Raw genomic sequence first — 21,133 nt, 5'->3', positions numbered from 1 at the left:
TTTTCCATATATTCTGCCATCAAGATGTTAACATAAATGAGCTAGTACATTTCCACATTTATTCTCCTCGTAACCACAGAGCTCACTGCTCGCAGATCCACGGCTCAGTTAGGCCCTAGCCTTTTGCCTGCATGGCTCCCCCAGGCACTGCAGCCTGTGAGACAGATGTGCTTTTCCATGTGACCCAGGAGCCAGTCCTCAGGACTATGTCTCTGCTTGTAGGAGTCTAGTGAGCATGCTAGAGGACTGGGCTGGAGCCTCTGAGCAGATGGGGCACAGGCAGGACTAATCCAGCAGTGTGTCAGGGCCACCTTCTTGGTAGGATTTCTGCTCATTAATTACCTCGGAAGCAGTGACCATGACATTCATGGTTTTAATTACAGGAAAAATAAGTGAATTTCTCTTTACCTACATTCAGGGTTAGCTTTTCATTTGCTGTAGGTTAAAGAGAAGTTGATCCTATTTATTGTTTCCTTATCAAAACTTAGACAAAAGAATCATATTATGATTTGCTTACCTCCTTTCCAGAATGGGGATTGGAGACAGATAGCTGTGGTTTATAAAATATTTGATATGGTGTATTATTGATTATTGTAGTCTTGTCTTCAATCTGAATAATTTGTATACCTTGCTGTACCATGGAGGAAATGCAGAACTGACATAACTACAAGATAATTGAGAAAAAATAATTTTGACAATACTGTAAGGCATATCAAAATCTCTTGAGTATTCCTAAAAGGTTATTTTATCTAATTGTCTGCCAGGACAGTACCAATTTTACCTTTTTTTTTTCCCGAGAATATTTAATGGTGTTCCTTTCATTCTCAGAAATGTTCTGGCACCTGTCAGTATTTAGCCTAAAACATGGTGCTTTAGCAGCCCCGTTACTTTTGCTGCTGTTGTGTAGTGACAGATAAAAGACTTGTTTTCTGGTTATTTTACCAGTAACCTCACGAAGTGTTTATTTAGAAAGCATGTATATGTAAATAAATGCCACTCATCTTACTTGGCAGAATTCCATCCAGCCTCCCTCCTCCTCCTCCTCCTCCTCCTCATGGTCTCCCTGCAGCTACCTCACTAATGCCTATGATGAACCAAGGAGAGTTCTGAGAACTTCAGTAATGACGACAACGAAGACAATAAGGATTGACCTTCATATATTGCAATATTGTGTTCCACCAGTTTCAAGTGCTGTATACATATTAACTCACAAAATCCTCACAGTACATACATGGGAGAGTTACTATTATTAACCCCATTTTACAGAAGAGGAAAGTGAGGCACAAAGAAGTTAAGTAACTTCCCCAAGGTCACAAAGATGAAGAGGGTCTAACTAGGAGGTTGGAACCCATGCAGTCTGGCTCTGTGGTGCTGCTCTTAACCACTACATGTATCATTTCATTACCTTATCATGTTATATAACTAACTGATGCTCAGAGAAGATGTTTCTTGCTTAAACATACCCATCTAGTTAATAATATCAGAACATTGGTTTTCAAAGGGTGGTCTGGGGACCCACAGGGGATCTCTGGGCATGGGGTCCCATGGTCAAAACTATTTTTATAATAATAGTAAGATGCTATTAATCTTTTACACTTGAATTCTCTCATGAACGTACAGTGGAGTTTTCCAGAGGTACATGACATGTGATGTTATTGCTGTGATAGCTAATGGAATATATATTTGTATATTCTTGTGTTTTAAAAGTTTCTGTTTTAATTTCTAATCTGGTAAATATTGATATAACCCACAGAAACAAAAGGTCTTTGGGGGTTCTCAATAATTTTTAAGAGTATAAAGGGGTCCTGAGACTAAAAAGAGTATAAAGAGGTCCTGAGTCACTACCGAAGCATAATGAGACACCAATATGTTTTCCAACAGTACATTCATTGATTCACAAACACTTATTCAACACTTGCCGTGGCTACTTTGTTAGGTGCTAGAGGTATTGGGTGTTGACTGAATATTATAACATTTTTTCCAGGTTTTGATGGTAGTTCTCAACTTACAACTATTCAACTTTGGGTGATTCATGCTTACAGCTCTTTGCCATTTACACCCATGTTACAATACTTTGGCCGTCAGAGCATAAACATGTGTTGCCCAGACAACTTTGAGGAAATGGATACCAGCCTTGAATGCTGAAGAAAGACCAATTTCTTTGTATCAGGGAAATTTTTAAAAGTCACCAAATGACCCTAACTTTTTTTATTTTTTTTAAAGTCACCAAATGACCCTAACTTTTCTCAAAAGACTTTTCAAAGACACCTGTCAAAAATCTAACTTCTCCCCTGAAAAAGGTCAATCTGAATTCTACTACTCTGATGAAGTATCCCTTCTTTTTCTAATTTGGGACAGCTAAAATAATGATGATATTACACGTACAGCATAAAACTTCTGCATGGTACACTATGATATTGTACTTTCATACATAATGTGATTAGTTATATTATTCAGCTAATTGTTTTCATAGACTTTAGATTTATGCTGAAAAGCACATACCATTTATATTTAAATGACTTATGTTTTTTGTATCCATCTCTAAAAACATGGACACCAGTCCACTGTTCAAGAATATAACTTCCTCATATAACAGTGGTTCTAGGAGAGAATTAGAATTGATCCACATAATTTTGCTCAGGATGTCCTTTCCAGAAACACAACCTTTGCTGCAGGAGGAGCCTTTGTCCTTTCACTCTATGCTCAGAATGTTAGTGACGCTACTTTCTGCTCTAAAGAAGGAGGCCAAGTACAATTTGTGGATATTTTGGAGTAAGTTCATTTTCTCCCCACATACTATAAATCAAGTTACTGCTGAGTATTCTGAAATAGAACAATTATTGGATAAATTATGTGACACAGCTTTTATCACTGGTAAAGAAAAAAAAAGCACTGTAAAGCAGAGAGGTCTAAGAAGTTAAGAAATCAAATGTACTGTTATAAATTGTTTAGAACAAGTAATATGAAAAAGGTATTAAAAAGAAAAAGGCAGATTCATTTTAGACAGGTTAAGGGGATGGCATGTTATTTCCTCCCAGCCACATAGACTTTGATCTTACCTTCTGATGTCCTGGAAAAGCACCAAGTCTTATTTCAGTATCAACAAATGCTTCTTCATCTAGTGTCACAACTTCACCATTACCTCCATCCTTCCACTTTGGAGATGTCAGGTTATGGACCAGTTTAATTGCTACTGACTTGTGCACAGTGTTTGTATTTGCCCAGTATATTCCAATTTGAAAAGCTTCCTGGAAAAATAATGCCTCAATTATAAGGTAATTTTCTTACCTTTGATATTTTTTACTTCAATCCTCAGGATTTTTTTAAATATTATATAATAGGTCTACTAAGGTAACCAAATATCCCTCCATGGTGTGTGTGTGTGTGTGTGTGTGTGTGTGTGTGTGTGTGTTTTGTAATGGCAACGTACATTTTATTTTGGCTCCCAATGTATTTTTTTTTTTACTCACAATGGAATTTGTATTTACGGAAGGGAGGGGAAAACCAAACCCAAACAGTGACTACCCTGTAAATACCAAAGACTTCAAAAACTGAAGGTTTCATCTCATTTGACAAGAGAATAATATGCAACATTAGGTCCACACAGGTCAATATTCCAATTCCATAAGGTAACATCATCTGATTATTTTACAGAAAAAAGAAAAAATTCAATTAAATAAAGATGTTTATGACCTGGAGCTCCAAAAAGGATTCTGAAATTGTTCTCTATCAGAAAGACATTTTATTTAGGAGTCACTTTTACTCTTTTTTTTTATAGATTTGTGTGTCTTCCTGAAACAGACTAGCCTTATAAAGAAGGTTTTGTGACAGAATATAAAATCTTCCTGTGATATTTTGGTGTGCAATTAGGTTTCTCTCTGTGTCAGTAATCATTCCACATTGTTATAATCAACTGGGTGGACATCCATAATTATGAACATCCAAGTCCACTTATAAAGGAAAAGGGTCCCTGACAAAAACAGTTGCTCTGAAATCCTCAATATCTTGCAGACTGCAGAGAATTTCCAGAAGAACAGCAAAGAGTACCTAGGGTATGGATAAGCAAACATGATGGCTCTATTTCCTTAATATATACTAGACCAGCCCAAATACTTGTCAAATATCCTATACCAATGGAAATGAGAATGTAACTAATCCAAGTTATCAAATTTAATGGTAACTCAAGCACCAATAGTGTTGATGGTTAAAAAAAAGACATCAGAAAAGTCCTTGAATATCAAAGAACATTCCATACCTCTTACATATGCATCTAAGAATTTTTCACAACTGATTCATTCTGTTAAGATCATAAACACAACTTTACAATAAAATCTACTTCTTGAGAGAGAAGAATTCGTATTAGTTAAAAAAGTTACAGTACCTGAAAATTAGGAGGAATAATAATTTTGCCAGCAGGAACCTGTAGAACAATTTTCTCTCCTTCAAATAGCCAGAGGTCCCATTTGGATTCATTGATAAGCAGGGCCCAGGGCAGAAGTTCTATCAACAAAGTTCTAACATATGGCTTCCAGATTGACAGCTTCACTCGCATTGGGCTATCCCACTGACTTAGCTGTTCATTCCTGTTGCAAAAACCACATCCAAGAGACTCAATGAAATATGGTAACTTTAATATTTGTGAAATACGTTTAAAGATTCCAAACACACCATGCTCCTGCATGATACTTCCTCATACCAGAATCTTTCAATGCTAAATTTGCATGCAGGAGAAAGCAACTTTTCATGCAATTATGATCTAGATCATGAATAAAGAAATCTACAAAATACACCTACTAGATGATAAAAGGTAAGGATCTGACAGATACATGCACACACCACTTATGGTATTTAATATTTTTGTGAATGATCATTTGTTAATGTTGAGAAATTTTTGTAGAAAAAGATCACTGAAGAATATTACCTGTCAGAATCCTTCTTATTATAGGGCCATATGGGTTGAAGCAACTTTTCTGGCCCATAGAATTCGTCAAGGATCTGATTAACTGTGCCTCCAGGGTGTATCTTAGTGGCTATTTGCTTAATGAGGGATGTTGAGATGGGAACTGCACAGTCTGAAGGATCATATTCTTCTCTAGGAAATTGAAATAAAAACCAAGAATATCAGATTTCTAAAGTGGTATACAATTTATTGAAAAATATCTAACTACAAATGTATTATAGACCAACACCTTTTTGGTAGATAGAGTCCATTTATGGGACAGTGTATGGATGATCTGGGCCCTGGCTTTTCCTCTTTCTTCCCCCACCCCTCAATTCCTGGGTGTTGATCTCTATTCACATCTTCTTTCACCACAGAAGTCATGTGTCAATGAAATCTAAATTAAATTAAAAGTTCTGATGATCCCTGTTGGTTATTTCTAAGCTTAATGAGAAAGGCTGATTTTTATCTAAAACTACAGATGAGAATAAGAGATCACTAGGCAGGGCAATTTTAAAATAACATTCTCATAAGATAAGAAATCATGCAAAAAACTCCCTCCACCCTCATCTCCCTACCCACCCCCCACCCTCCCCAGTGCAAGGTTACTTTTCTACTTAATTTCTCCTAGGAAAATGTATGGAAGGATTTTTCTAGTACCTTGCTTGGAATGTCAGGTGATGTACAAGGTCAGGTTCTATGTTTTGCAGTGGTTTTTCCTGCCCTTTTCCTGGAATAATTTGTGTTTCACTCAATCCCAGACTCCTTTTCTCCAAATGTATGATAATGGGGTCTGGAAGATGACTCCTCATGATAAAAAGAGGGCTGAACACAATCTATAAAAATAAAAGGATAGAACAACTTTCATATTTGCTTTGTTGCAGTATTCCAGCTGTTTGATGCTGAAACAAACTTGTAATAAATCTCTTCCCTGGGTCACTCTGACCTTAATTTATTTCAGAACAGGAAAGGTCAGAGTCATATACCATATTTTAGGATTGGGAAAGCACTCACCATTCGTTGTTGCACTTGAGAGTTGGGTTCTAAAGTCAAAACTGTGCACCAGACATAAATAATGGAACTGTTTGAAGATGGCACCTGCACATGAAATAGAAAAGGGTCCTATTGAATACTAAGCAGTTTACTAATTAATCAAAATAAAGCACAGATACATCAGTTTGGAAGATTAAAAAGAGTTTAAAGTTTAGGGAAAAAGCCATTATTAAAAAAAACTAAGCAAAAACAGACTTCATTATGGCAGAAAGCAAATGTGCAGTGAGTCAATGGGGCCAACTCTTTCCATAAAGACAAAGAGATTTGCATAAGGAGAGATATAAGACTAAGTGGCAAAATGAAAGAGAATTTATCCTTTATGGGAATGAAAGTGATGATGGTAAAGATTGAGGAAGAGATAAAGTAACAGACCATCACAAAGATTCTTAAGTGAGGAGGATACCACCCTCACAGTTCCACCCTACCCCTAACCCTGGGGCAGCAGAATCTTTTTCAAGATATCACTTGCATCTGGGAGGGATAGAGTCTTGGCTGAAAGAACTACTGGAACTGATACAAATGTATTGTCGTGGGATGGGGAGGAAACAGTTTGAGAAGTACTATTCAAAGCCTTTCACTCCCCTTTTTTATATATCACTTTTTAATAAATTAAGTGCTGTACAAGTAAAGAACATTTTGAGAAAATTTCAATGTTAAAGCTGCTCTATTCTAGATTGAACTTCTTTTCAAACCTGAATGACAATGCTGTACTCAGGGGCTTTGGATTCCAGGCACACATCTCTTGACCAGTCTTCATCTCCTTTGGCCTTCACACACAGCTCCGTCAGTTCATTGTTTTCTAGTATGTATGAAGGCAATTTCTGTTTGGCTGTGAGGCAGTCAAAATGTTCCCGAACTACAGCTTGTCCATCTTGACCAACGTAATGCTGAACGACTTTTAGTTCTATGCTTTGAGACAAGTAACTACAGATGATCTGTCTTCCACAGATGATAATCTAAAAGACAGTAAGTATATAAGGCTTCATCAATTCAGACTTCATTAACTGGAAATATGTTATCGTTCAAACAGAGTAAACTATGTTGATGTTAATGGAAAGAAAATGAAGTAATTAGCTTAAACAGTACAAGAAGGAAAAAAGACTTGAAGTCAAGAAGAAATTTTGCTTTGGCCATGTTGAGTTTGCAGTATTTAAAGGACAGACATGTAGGAGTCCAGTACTCAATTAGAAATGCTGGTCAGGTGCTGGCCAGAGAAAATGTGGAGGCGGAGGTAATGATTAGTGAAAGAAGAGCCTTGCAAACATGCACAAGCAGAAGATAGTTTACCTGAAAGAGAGGGTAGAAGCTCAAACCCAGAAACTGACCAATACTCCAGGGGCAGACTCAGGGTGAGAAGCTAGAAAATGGGGCCAGAGAAGAAGGGGTGAAGGAGAACAGAGGTGAATCAGGGGATAGTAGTTTTGCTGAAGCCATAAGAGAAGTGCCTGCCCAGGAGGTGGCAGTGAATCTTGTCAAGTGATGTAGAAATGGAAAAGACTGGGAATTGAAAATCATTTAGCTCTGGTAACTGAGAGGGCAATTGTGATCAATCTATTCCTTGGAGTTGATTTTCAAGGGTTTATTGAACTCTTATCTAGTGAGAAATCTCTGTATAAACAGAATACAAAATCTTTAATGCAGATATCTAATTTTTTTTTATTTTATTCAGTTTATTTAGTTTTTTTAGACAGGGTCTTGCTCTTTTGCCCAGGCTGGAATGTAGTGGCATGATCACAGCTCACTGCAGTCTCAATCTCCCAGGCTCAAGCAATCCTCCCACCTCAGCCTCTGGAGTAGCTGGGTCTACAGGGAATGCACCACCCCACCTGGCTAACTTTTGTGCTTTTTGTAGGATGGGGTTTCACAGTGTTGCCTAGGCTGGTCTCAAACTCCTGAGCTCAAGTAATCTTCACACCCCAGCCTCCCAAAATGCTGGGATTACAAGCATGAGCTACTGTGTCTGGCCTAAACTGCATAAGTTTTATCTTTATAAACACACAGATTTATCCACTAAACCTATGGGTTATCCAACTTTACACCCAGGTAAGAGAGTATAGTTCATAGTAGGTATTAAGAAATGGGGGCCTTGGCCAGGTGCAGTGGTTCACGCCTATAATCCCAGCAGTTTGGGAGGCCAAGGCAGGTGGATCACCTAAGGTTGGGAGTTCGAGACCAGCCTGACCAACATGGAGAAACCCTGTCTCTACTAAAAATACAAAATTAGCTGGGCATGGTGGCACATGCCTGTAATCCCAGCTACTCGGGAGGCTGAGGCAGGAGAATCGCTTGAACCTGGGAGGTGGAGGTTGTGGTGAGCCGAGATCACACCATTGCACTCCAGCCTGGGCAACAAGAGTAAAACTCTGTCTTAAAAAAAAAAAAAGAGAGAGAGAGAGAAAGAGAGAGAGAGAAAACAAATGGGGGCCTGGTAGAGGTCAAGGTTAGGAGTTCGAGACTAGCCTGGGCAACATGGCAAGATTCCATATATACAAAAAATTTAAAAATTAGCTAGGTATGGTGGTGTATGCCTGTAGTCACAGCTACTTGGGAGACTGAGGCAGGAGTATCACTTGAGGTCAGGAGTTCAAGGCTGCAGTGAATTAGAATTGTGCCACTGTACTCCATCCTGGGTGACAGAGCAAGACCCTATCACTACAAAAAACAACAAATGTTTTCTTAAATTGGTTGAAATTGAAAAGATAATGCAAAATTTAATACGGTGGTGAATTCTTTCACAAAGCAAATCCTTCCATAATATGAATATTCATCATGATTGGAGAAAATAGGACTTTCACATACTGAATTTCCTATTTGTAATATTTTTCCAGAATAACACACACACACATACACAGTATATGTACAAGTCTAAGCATATGATGTTTAATTTTAATATGTCAACTTGACTGGGTCATGGTATGAGCAGACATTTAGTCAAACATTATTCTGGGTGTATACGTGAGGGTGTTTCTGAGCGAGATGAACATTTGAATTGGTAGACTGAGTAAAGCAGATTGTCTGCCCCAACATGGGTGGGCATCATCCAACCAAATGAAGACCCAATCTAAGGAAAAGGCTAAGTAAGAGGAAACTCATTTTGCCTGACTGCTTGAGCTAGGGCATTGGTCTTTTCTGGCCTTTGGACTTGGAATGAAGCATCAGCTCTTCTTGGGTCTTGAACTTGCCAGACTTTGGACTGGAACTTACACTATTGGCTCTCCTGGTTCTCTGGCCTTTGTAATCAGATGGGAGCTACACATTGGCTCTCCTGGGTCTGCAGCTTGCTGACTTCAGATCTTGGGACTTCTCTAAGATTATGTCGTTTCATAATCACGAGTCGATTTATAATAAATCATTCTTTTTCCACACACCCATGCATGTACATGTGTGCATACATGGGTGTGCACACACACACCCCCTCATCAGTGCTGTTTTTCTGGAGAACACATTCTCACAGCAACCTTATAAAGTAGGTGCTACTATGACTCCCCATCTTAACAGAGAGAAAATTTAACAGAGATATTTAATAACTTGCTTGGTGTTACCCAGTAAGTCTGGCCCAGAGTTTGTTGACCATCACCCTGATAGTCTGTCTCTCATAAAATTAATATCTACTCATTAAGAAAAGTTAGAAACCATAAAAAAGTAAGGGCTGCTCTTTATAACACAAATGTGTCAGACACCATTGCTTCTCTTCCCAATAGCTGTTCTCTCCTTTCCTCTTATTGTTAAAAACCCTCACTTGATTTGGTTAGGTATCAAAAGGCAGCAAAGTACTCAGGGAAGGTAGACACCTCCCTTGGCCCCCAGTGGCTGTATCATGATTGGTACAAGCCAATCCTGTTAATTCCATTCTCCTTTTGCCATTGATCAGGGTAAACATGGAACTCTGTTTTGGCTAATAATATGAGAAGGGAAGACTGGTAAAAGGCTCTAGGAAAGATATTACTCCTTGATAATAAGGGAGACAGTTTGAGAAGAGAAGCCCTTTTGTGTCACAGAAGCTGTCATCAGAGGATGTATACAGCTTTAATGCCATCTGAGACCAGGCAGGCAAATCTAAGAGGCTGACAGAGAAGCAAATACAACACTGGGTTGCTTAGCCAATACTGAACCAGCCTTCTTCCTCCTCGTTATGTGAAACAATAAACATAGAATAGTATCTGCCTCATTAACTTGCTATGAAGATTAACAAGCATATTGTGTAACTTCAAACTGAAAGCGTCCTAATTGATACATTTTCCTATGTCATCAAGAGTTCTCTGTAACCATCAATTTTAATGAACTATTATTTACACCAATAAATTACACTAAAAATATTATCACTATTTTTAGATGGGGGTCTTGCTTTGTCACCCAAGGTGGAATGCAGTGGCAAGATTTCAGCTCACTGCAGCCTTGAACTCCTGGGCTCAAGGGATCTTCTTGCCTCAGCCTCCTAAGTAGCTTGGACTACAGGCACATGCCACCATGCCTAACCAAATAATGTATTTTATTTTATTTTTTGTAGAGATAGGGTCTTGCTATGTTGACCAGGCTGGTCTCAAACCCCTGGGCTCATGTGATTCTCCTGCCTCAGCCTCCCAAAGTGCTGGGATCATAGGCATGAGCCACTACGCTGGGATGAACTATTATTTAATCAAAAGAAACCTGCTAGATTGAGGAACCAAAAATTAAATGTCATTGTTGTTTTAATTTGCATTATTTGAATGGTGAGGTTTAGCTTTTTCTCATTTATTTCTCAACTATCTGCTTATTTGAATTTTCTTTAGAAGGAGCACATCTGTAAAACCAAGCTGTGCTTAACTGTTATATTTCCCCTAGATACTCTAGCCATTATAATCTTTTAAAACTATGCTTTCACAATAACAAACCATAAAAGTCAACTGAACTATGATCCTAAATTAGGAAGCAAACTTTTCTTTAGCAAATGCTAGGGGTTACTAGACACTCATGATAAGTCTTACGATGCCATAGCATTGCCTAACTTGAAATAAACATTTGAAAACTCTGAAGCATTATTTAACTCTGTTATTCTTGATGTGCCCAAGCCTGGCAATATATGCACATGGCTCTTGCTTCAGAACCTTTGGACCCCAGGAGATTTAGAAGAGAATTTTGCTGTCTCTCAGAGAAACCACAGAATCTCCACAACCATCTGGGACTCACTTTGTTTAAAGACAAAGATCCTCTTGGTGGGTTTTTATAGTCTCATTTTCAACTAAAAAGCCTGTTAAATAGGCTTTCAAATTTGATAAAAAGAACATTCTTAAAAGTGGCCAGGGAGGGAAGACTACTTTAGATGAAGGAAAATCGAAAAATGGTCACTCAGTGGAGTAGTGTGCTTTCACGGCTGTTCCAGGGTTAGGTTCAGGAGAGTTCTATCTGTTTTTCTTCAAAGTGGCAAAACTTACAATGCCTTTATTTTGAAAATTATGGTTAGAATTTCAAGATTAATTTATCAGTTGAAGACAGCTACTTAATTTTTTTAAATGCACGGTTTCTCTTTAATACACATTTCCAGGTTTCACACTAATTCCCCTCCTTCCCCAAAGCCACAAAGATGTGTATTGAAGATTTCCACATATGATTTTACTTAGCAGATTTCAGAACTCTTATTAGATCAGTGCCAAGAAGAATAGTGATATTAAAGAATAACTCCAGAGCACCAGATGCACTGGAAAATGATATCTTAACCATGATTAAAAGTATGTGTATAAAGATACCATTATTACATACATACATGTGTACATTTGAGATTTTAGAGTAGTAAAGGTTTCTTCAACAAAAGGATGGGAAACATGGAAGCAAATAAGTGTACATGAGTAGTTGTAGAACATACAAAGTTCCCACAAAATTTTCTGTGGTCAATTTTCATTCAATTGGGGGAAATGAGAGGGGTATAAGAAATGCAGAGCACAGATAACCCAGCATCAATGTTAAAAAAGAGCTTTAGCCAATTCTCCATTATCCAGGGGGCGTTAAGGTACATCAGGGATCTGCATACACTCACCTCCCCAAATGGGCCCTGGTAATTAGGCAGCTGCAGTTTATTGCAAATTTCCAGGCCCAGGTGGGATAGAAGGAAAGAAGCCAAGATGTGAGGGAGACAAGAATCCACAAAGCTCTTCTGAAGCTTGGTTCCCTTCTTCCTTCCTAACCTTGCCAATTGAGGAAATCCTATGTCTCTGATGTACTTTAACCAGAGCAAATGTGAACGCTAAACTACCCTGACAGCAAAAATGAAATCCAATTGAAAAAGACATTTAACATTTTTGCTTGTGGGTGTGTGTATCTGAGTGAGTGAGGGGGCAGGGAAGAGGTAAAACTGTCAGACATTTTTAGAAATGTATTTTTCAAATAACCAACTTTTATGACATTTGGTAGGTATACTGTTGCGATGTGTAATATTTGTGCAGGAACACTGTATGTATTAATTTATCCCTGAAATTTAACATTGTTTCTTGAAAATATATAGTATCTATACAAGAATGAGTCACTATTGTTATAATACAAAACCGTCCAACTAGTGTTACTCATGCCTGATAACATTTCATTAGAATAATTTTAAATATGGTATATTGGGCTATGGCAGGAGGGCAGGCATGTTGTAAGCATTTTACATACACAAACTCAGTTAATCCTCACACTAACTTCCTGAGGAAGGCACTATTACTATCCCCATTTTACACATGAGGAAATTGATTCACAGAGTTTAAATGACTTGCTGAAGATCACACAGCTAGCAAGCAGATACAGCCAAGTTGCCTATGATCTTGACTACGAGGACATACCATTAAAACCATTTCTCTATGGAGGGACCCTGCCATTTCGGTAATTGATAAATGTCCTAGCAGCCACACTAAAATGAGCTGAACCACTTGGGAAAGTTTAGACTGGAGCTATAGTAGTCAAATTGTGGTCCCTGGACCAGCAGCATCAGCAGCACCTGGGAACTTGTTAGAAATGCAAATTACAGGCCACACCCAATCTGAAACTCTGGGGTTGGGACCCAGCAATCTGTGTTTTAACAAGCCCTCCAGGGGATTATGATGCACACTCAAATTTGAGAAGGCCTAGAGAGAAGAAAACCAAGGGGAAACACAATAGCTTCTCTTATGTTTTTGAAGGGCTATAATGTAGAGGAGAGGTGACTTGTGGAGTCCTCACAACAAGTTTTGCGCTTGTATATGCCTTGTAGTTCTAGGGAATGGGGAAAGGTAGTGGAATGGTGAAAGATTTTTGGTTCAAAATCAGGAAGAAAACTTAGCCGGTAGTAGCCAACAGAAAGGGCTGCTGTGTGAGGGAATGAGCCTCTTGTCATCTGAACTATTCAAAGAGGCTGGATGACCTTTTCTCAGACATATTACTGAATGGGAAGGTGGATAAGACATTCTTGAGACCATGAGTGACAGAATCAGAAAACCAGTATATACTTACTGGGCAGATATTCATTGACAGCAAATTCATGTAAGAGTGTTCTGAGGGCAGATGGGAGTTAGTGACACTCCTTGTTCTCTTTGGCTCAATGCTCACACTAGTAGGCTGGTCGCGCAGAAATCCTTCAGTAAGACTCATCTGTCCCACATTTGTCTCTTCGTTTATGCTATACTGTCTACTTGGAATGCTCTCTCTTAATCCAAATTCTACATATTTTCCAAAGCCCAGCTCATGTCATATCTTCTCAGTGAAACCTCTAAACTCCCTTTACACTTACTGTCAGTTGAAAACATTGTTGGGCTTACATAAAATTGCAATTTAAAAGCAAAGATTGTTGCACATACTTGGTGTTTTCCATTTTACTTTGTTCCACTTTAGGCAATCAATAAATATTCTGAGGAATGCTCAGGTAATTGGGAAGAGTCTTCCATGCTTCTTTTCTGAGACTCCTCTGCTAGAGTTGAACTCTCTTTTTATTTCCATGGCCCACAATAATAAGATCATCAAGTCCAGCTCCTTGATTAGGTGCAGACCAAGAATGCATATGGTGTGGGTCCTACTGTTCATCTCGCTAGTAGCTTCCTGCTTCCTCCTTGGCATGCAGCAACAGAATAGCCCCTGCTGCTCCATAGGGGAAGCTCCCCTTTTCCAGGTACTAAGTGCTGTTTCTATCATGTCCCACAAAAGCTCTGGGTAGACTGTTACAATCCAGATGTAGATGTATATGTTGAAACTCTAACGACAAATCCAGTTATGTGTGCAGTGAAGCCAGTTTTCAGATTTTAATACTTCCTTTTTTTCTTTCTACTCTTGTCATATGCTCCATGCTTGAAAAACATCTTTCAGAAACCACATTTTCACATCTTAAGAACACAAAGAAAGTGTCAGATACTTTTTTCCCTTTGCAGTCTTAGAACTTCAAAAACAGCCAAAAGGAAGTTTTATAAAATACGTAAAAATATGTGCTGAGAGCTGAGGTCTTATATGCCAAGAGTTAGGCTGCAGTGAATTTTTACTGCAGTTAATATTAACTCCTAGGAAAAGAAAAGCTTGCTGGAGACCCAGGCCCACTCTGTCATGGGAGAGTATCACAGCACTTCCTTACAGATCATTCTCACATGCATGAGAACCAACTCTTGGTTATCCGCTGGTGGATTATCCAGGGTTCCCACTACTCTTTGTTTCTTTTCCTTTTCCATAAAGGACTTTTGGCTATTTCACAGCTCATTAGCACCTCCACCAGAAGGTAGGTGGTGACAGGGAGAAGAGGTGAAACTAAAATCAGTAAATTTTACTGCTCGTTAGCAGCTCTTGTAAAAGAAGTGGGACAAAGGGTTTGAAGCCATCATCATTGTCAGGATCATAGATAAGCATTTATTAAATGCTCACATGCATGGTAGTAGTAGATATAACTAGGCATAACCACTGTGATTTAAAAAAAATATTTTCATCTCCATTACACTGAATAATTAAGAGGTGTCTGGGTCATGAACACAAAGAAACTTACCTGTTTTTGTACTCCATTGAGTTGCTGAACCTTGATGATGAGAGAAGCAGTTCGACCCCTGTACTGAATTGTTCTAATAAAAGTCCCGGCATGGTCCACATTGAAAGGCTCTGACCAACGCCAGTTGCCCCAACCTTCAATACAGATGTGTAACAGCTGGAGAACAAAACAATAATCGTCATAATGCCAAACGTGCCAACAAAAACCTAGTCCTAAAATGAAAGTCTCATTGCTGGAAAACCTTTCCATTTGTAATATTTCGCATCTGTTTTCTTTCTAACCTGCATTATTCATCCACTTCCAACTTATTCCACCAGGCTAAGAATAGCAAATATGCCACATAGAGTCAATGTGGTTTTTCAGATCACATTTTAAACCTTCTTAAAAATAATTTTCCTATCAAATGGTAAAAGGCCTGCTGAACATTTGAGAAAAGATCATTTCATTCATCTGGAGGACAAAAAGGTTGAAGTGTGAGATCAAAGAACTTTGGTATTGGCTGCTAGTTTTTTCCTTCTTATGGCTAGACAGTAATTAAAGCTAAATTTGGTTTGTGGTTTTTTTTTTAACCATAAATTGCCATACCTTTTTTCTTTTGATAAAGAACAAAATAGCAGTTTGAAGATGCAATTCATTTAATATACTTTCCTTATGAGATCACAGATATATCAAATTAGAAATACCGTCAACATTTTAAATGTTAAGATATGATGTATTTGTTCTCCTTTTTTGTTATGTACTTATTGTAACATTTACCAATTGAGTCTCCTGATACATATTTATATTTATTCATGTAGCATTGCCACGTCTGGTCATGTTTGGATTTGTTTTGGGGTCATATATGTCCTATTTCTACTGTTACCCACTAACTGCAGCTAAGAAAATCAGTTTAACTATATGAGTGTTCCAAAAAAATATATAATAATTAGTACTTTTGTAGGAAACAGGTTTAAATGAAAACAATGTTCTATGATTTGTAAGTACAAGCAAAGAAAACTGACTTTTTTTTTGAGTCTCGCTCTGTTGCCAGGCTGGAGTGCAGTGACACGATCTCAGCTCACTGCAACCTCCACCTCCCGGGTTCAAGCAATTCTCCTGCCTCAGCCTCCCGAGCAGCTGGGATTACAGATGCCTGCCATCACCCCAGCTAATTTTTGCACGTTTAGTAGAGACAGGGTTTCACCATGTTGGCCAGGCTGGTCTCAAACTCTTGACCTCATGATCACTTGCCTTGGCCTCCCAAAGTGCTAGGATTACAGGCGTGAGCCATTGCGCCTGGCCAAAAACTGATATTTTAAGAAAAATATATTTATATCATATGCAAACAATTTAAAGCTTTCTTTCATATCACATATAATTTTTTAACAGAGCTAACCAAAGGTAAATCTCATAAAAAACTCCCAATTAGTAGACAGAATAAAACTTTGAAAACCTCCTGTAAGACTATCATAAAAGGCCCTAATAATAAATACTTTAAGGATTTACATGTAAATTGCCATAATATTAAATGTCTTGGTGGAAGCAGGTTAGTTTTTAGTTTCAGCCTTGGGAGGAGTCCTGATAACATGCTTAAATTTAAAAAATTCCCAAGGTCATCACAACATACGTTTTCGATGTTAAGATAGGGCTTAAAAAAAAAAAAATCTGAATACATTATTTTAAAAAATCTCCTAACTCATCTCCCTGCTGTTAATATGGCCTCACTCAAGTTCTTCCTCCACGCACTGCCAGTGATCTTGTGATAGGAAAATGCTATCAGTTAGGTGACTTCTAAAAAAGGCTAACAGCTAAGAAAACACACGTGTGTGCATACACACACACACACACACACACACACACACACACAAACACACCCTGGATAGCAAATACCTTTAGGGAAAATATGGTCTTATATACACTCTACAACATAAAAGTACCAGAATATCTTTGATGTTTAAATATTAGTAACAGAGAAAAAAAGAAAAATAGCAGTGTTTGGAACCCTTTCAGTTTTTTATAGCAGCAACTGGGAATCAAGCTAAGGGTACACACAAAACTAAAAGAAATAAGAAAGTTGTTTTCTTTGGACAGACTAGTAGCTGGAAATGACAAAAAAAAATAATGAGGCAAGGTACTTAAGATCAAGCTCAGCTATATTTTTCCTGAACATTTCATAGACTCTAGAGAAAGTTTTAATGTACACAATGTAATTTTAAGTGAGGAATGCTCACATTTGCATATGAGCTCAGTTTTAGATAGCTGCTCACTGTGTACACAGGTTTTAAGGACTGGATGTCACCAAGGAATATGCTGTCAGGTTTTGCTTGGCAGCTATTTGTTCTCAGAATGTTGGCACAGATATTTTCTTTGAATTATGAAAATTCAGATATGTTTGGATTTAGTTCACACAGGAAAATTAAGTGGGCGAAAAACATTTGTAACACTTCTTCCCACATGCATCATCAATGGAACATTTGTAATGTTTGGTCTACTGTTAAAAAACATCTAAATATCATTGGCAATTAGATGCATATAATTCATTAGGAAAGGAACTACATTCTTGAGAGAAACCAACAAAAAGAAATTCAGGAGGCCTAGCAGTACTTCAGTTCTCCTTCCCATGGTGTAATCACCCCTGCCTGGGAACCCGCGGCACTGGATTTGAGCACTGGATGGCAGTGAGTGCTCAGATACGCACAGACACCTAGCTAAGGTGAGAGGTTTTGTTCTTGTTGGACCCACTGACTAAATCTCACTGCTACAGGTACTGTAAGTCTCCATTTAGTAACAAATACTTGCATACCTATTTTTATTTCTATACAGAAAGAAGCATAAAATCGGGCACAAAAAAAGTGACATTTGTGTTAGATCACATGATTCAAATGAGATTTCGATCATCATCCAACACATTTTCATTACTCAAGTACTATAAGGAAGGTAATATGCTAGGCACTATGGAGGAAATACAGAGGAAGAGATATGTTCTTTGCCCCACAAGGAGCTTATGATCATATAGGGAAAATAAGGCAAGAACAAATAACTAACATCAGGCAGTCAGGAAAGGAGAGGAGCAGTCACATAGTAGTCCAGTTAAGGAAGGGTCTGGATCAGGTTGCTGTGATTAAGAAAACATTGGGAAGCGGCTGGGTCTCAGAGTTTGGGGAGGATTTCAACTGGCAAAGATGACAGTTCCTTCCCATGCCAAAAAGACAATGTGAGATGTGCAAAGTAGTACACATGCTCGGGACAAGGTTGACCATCTCAATTGGCCAGAGAAAAGGGAACATGAATAAAGGGATGGAGGATAAGGTTAAATACATAGATTTAGATTGTGGCTGGCACTGATTTACTAAACTAAGGAATTTGCACTTTATGCAGGAATTAGTGGATAGTCACTGATACCTTCCCTATAAGTGAGCAATATGCTCACAAAGAGTGAGAGCACGTGGAGAGGCAGGAAGACTGCAGGAGTTGCATGAGGCGCAATGTGGGCTAGAAATACAGGGGAGAGGAAAGCAATGGGCTTCACAGAAAATAACTATCCCTTCTGCCTGAAGCCCAGGGCATTTTTGTGTTCTTTTATCAATTTGGAAATTTTCTTTCACCTCTTTTCTATTAAGATTTTCCTTCCTTACTTCCCCTACCATCATTCAATCTATCCAGGCTTTTCAGTCTCTTTGGTCTACTTAGTGTCTAATACTTTCCACGGTGGGGGGAAAAGTCAAACAGGAACTATTCTTGTTGGAAGTTTTTGATGACAACTAAAACTAAGCAATAAGGCAGGTTGTACAGTGGCCACACTCGATGGAAGGTCCCAAGAGAGTACATTTTCTTTTTTTCCAGCAGACCCCCAGAGCTGCGCTGGCAGCCAGACTAAATTCATAGTTTTCCGACTGAAAACCTCAGATGGAAGCGTATACAGTTTTCAACTCATTTTTTTTCTATACAAAATAAAACTTAAAACAGAATTACTGATCAGGGAATTAGGGATCAGCCCTGAGGACCATCTACAGTTTTGTCCAAAGGGAGAATTCCTGAATTGATATATTTAAGAGGAAAGAAAAGTAAGATAAAATCTAGGAAAACAGAGTACACCAAAGAAGAGAAAGTGGATGGTTAAATAAAAAATGTTAAACTGCGTCTTAAAACATAAATGATAAAGGTACCAAATACTTTTTTGTGAAGTTACATATTTCACTATTCATTTTAAAACCATTGTCAAGATTTTTTCTACTTCAATAATCACAAATTAAAATTTTATCTTTGCACTCATTTGTGTATTTTTTTTGCATTTTATAGTAATTTACCCTACAGTAATACGTAATGTTCTAAAAAGAAACTGGAGATTTAAACAACTTCAAAAAATTTCCCAATCCATTGTATTCATTGTAGAAATTTTAAGAGTTCTTAAAAAGTAACATGCAATCCAAGTGAAATAAACTACTGTATATATATATATATTCTGGCAATATATTTTTATATATTTATATATCAAAACTTAAGCACCATTTATTTTATTATGTTTTAGAGATAGAGTCACTCTGTTGCCCAGACTGGAGTGCAGTGGTGTGATCATAGCTCACTGCAACCTTGAAATCCTGACCCCTCAAGTGATCTTCCTGCCTCAGCCTCCCGAGTAGCTAGGACTATAGGTACATGTCACCATGCCTGGCTTTTTCAAATTTTTTTATTTTTTGAAAAGATGAGGTCTCGTTATTTTGCCCAGGCTGGTCTTGAACTCCTGGCCTCAATCAATTCTTCCCCCTTGGCCTCCCAAAGTGCTAGGATTACAGGCACAAGCTATTGAACCTGGCCCATTTATTTTATAAACTTCTAAACTCATCATAATATCCCAAGAGCCTAGTGTATGGCAGGTATTCAATAAATATTTGTTGAATAAATAAATCAAGATTAATACAAAATAACCAACAGTAAATATCTTAAAATGTCAGTGGTGATATTTGTTCATAAAATGGTATCACAAAATTAGTATGAGTGCCTCCTGGGGCCAGAGACTGCAGGCACTCCGTCCCCAATTCAGCCCCCAGTTGCGGTCCCCAGGCAATTACTGTACCTAACAGGATGTGCCAGATACTTGATAGGAGGTTGGCCAAATCCAAATCCTGGTGAATGTGGTCACCCTGCCTCCTATTTTCTGCAGACCAAGACATGGGCACTGGGTACTGTGCCTGGGCCCACTCAATCGAGATCATGAAGGCAGAAAAAACTGCGGCCAGCAAGTGCTGCCAGCCATCAGCCAAGCAATTCTACAACTCCGAGATCGAATTCCTGCTGCCTCATGGCATCCTGTGTCGCCAGCACAAGCCAAGCTTCACCACCACGAGGCCCAACACCTTCTTCTAGGTGCTGGGCCCTCTCACCCCAGGTCTGTCCAAATAAACTCAAGAATGTCAAAACAAAACCCAAACCAAAATGAGTATTAAATCAAGATATTTACAAGGGTTTCCTATTTTGAATGATCTTTCAACACAAGAGATTTGCCTTACAGGGATAATAATATTAGATTAAATGCCAAGTCAATGTAATCCCTCAGATTCATAATTCAGATACTGCAGTACTGACATTAAAATATCATGTGGGCCCAAAATGATACAATAGGTGAGCATCATGAGTAAAAATTAAGTTAAAATACTAAAATAATTCTTGTCTATCCAAAATACTATCTGGAAAGTCAATTGAATCGAAATTAAATCACTTGCTTGGAATACATGAGTCTAAGTGGAACTGATAGTACATTCCACACTACTAAATTAGCATAAAAATGAAATATGTTGCTTATTATTGCTTTTTCAAGGAATTTGAATTTCAGGATGTTCAGTGTATCTGAAATAATGCCAAAAACTAAGTAGAAAAATTTCTAGGTAATGACTAATGCTTGGTGTCATAATTCAATGCTGAAACTTTTAATGCTAAAATTCTTAGGGCCCTGTATATCTTTTCACATTTATAGAATATAATTTCCCACCTAAAAGAGTAACTTTAAATAAATACAACTGAATTATTTTTGGACCCTTTGATGTAGTTTGTTTTGGTAGGAAAAAGAAAAAGAGAAAGTAAGCTCAACTGTGAAAGCCTTTCTAAATCATTCAGGGTGTGATATAATGGAGGCTGCATTGTCGTGATGTAAGTGTTAGCTATTCTTCCACAAACTATGGGTGCTGTAAGTTTTCTCTCAAGATTATCTGAATTAACTGAAG

General features: G+C 38.1%; 1 protein-coding gene across 1 annotated transcript in view; it reads right to left on the bottom strand.

Annotated features, from left to right (window-relative positions):
- VPS13B (vacuolar protein sorting 13 homolog B) overlaps window positions 1–21,133 on the bottom strand; it is an 891,476-nt gene that overhangs the window by 53,711 nt on the left and 816,632 nt on the right. Inside the window, exons 44-51 of the mRNA XM_030795363.1 lie at window positions 14,937–15,092; window positions 6,685–6,948; window positions 5,954–6,037; window positions 5,600–5,775; window positions 4,922–5,092; window positions 4,382–4,583; window positions 3,060–3,248; window positions 518–664 (exon numbers count right to left, since the gene is read on the bottom strand). Coding sequence (XP_030651223.1) covers window positions 518–664; window positions 3,060–3,248; window positions 4,382–4,583; window positions 4,922–5,092; window positions 5,600–5,775; window positions 5,954–6,037; window positions 6,685–6,948; window positions 14,937–15,092 — 1,389 coding nt within the window. The remainder of the gene's footprint in view (window positions 1–517; window positions 665–3,059; window positions 3,249–4,381; window positions 4,584–4,921; window positions 5,093–5,599; window positions 5,776–5,953; window positions 6,038–6,684; window positions 6,949–14,936; window positions 15,093–21,133) is intronic.

Source organism: Nomascus leucogenys, chromosome 16, assembly GCF_006542625.1.
Source record: "Nomascus leucogenys isolate Asia chromosome 16, Asia_NLE_v1, whole genome shotgun sequence".
Classification (NCBI taxonomy): domain Eukaryota; kingdom Metazoa; phylum Chordata; class Mammalia; order Primates; family Hylobatidae; genus Nomascus; species Nomascus leucogenys.
Note: the sequence above shows the minus strand (reverse complement) of the source record. Positions and strands in the feature narration are given on the sequence as shown.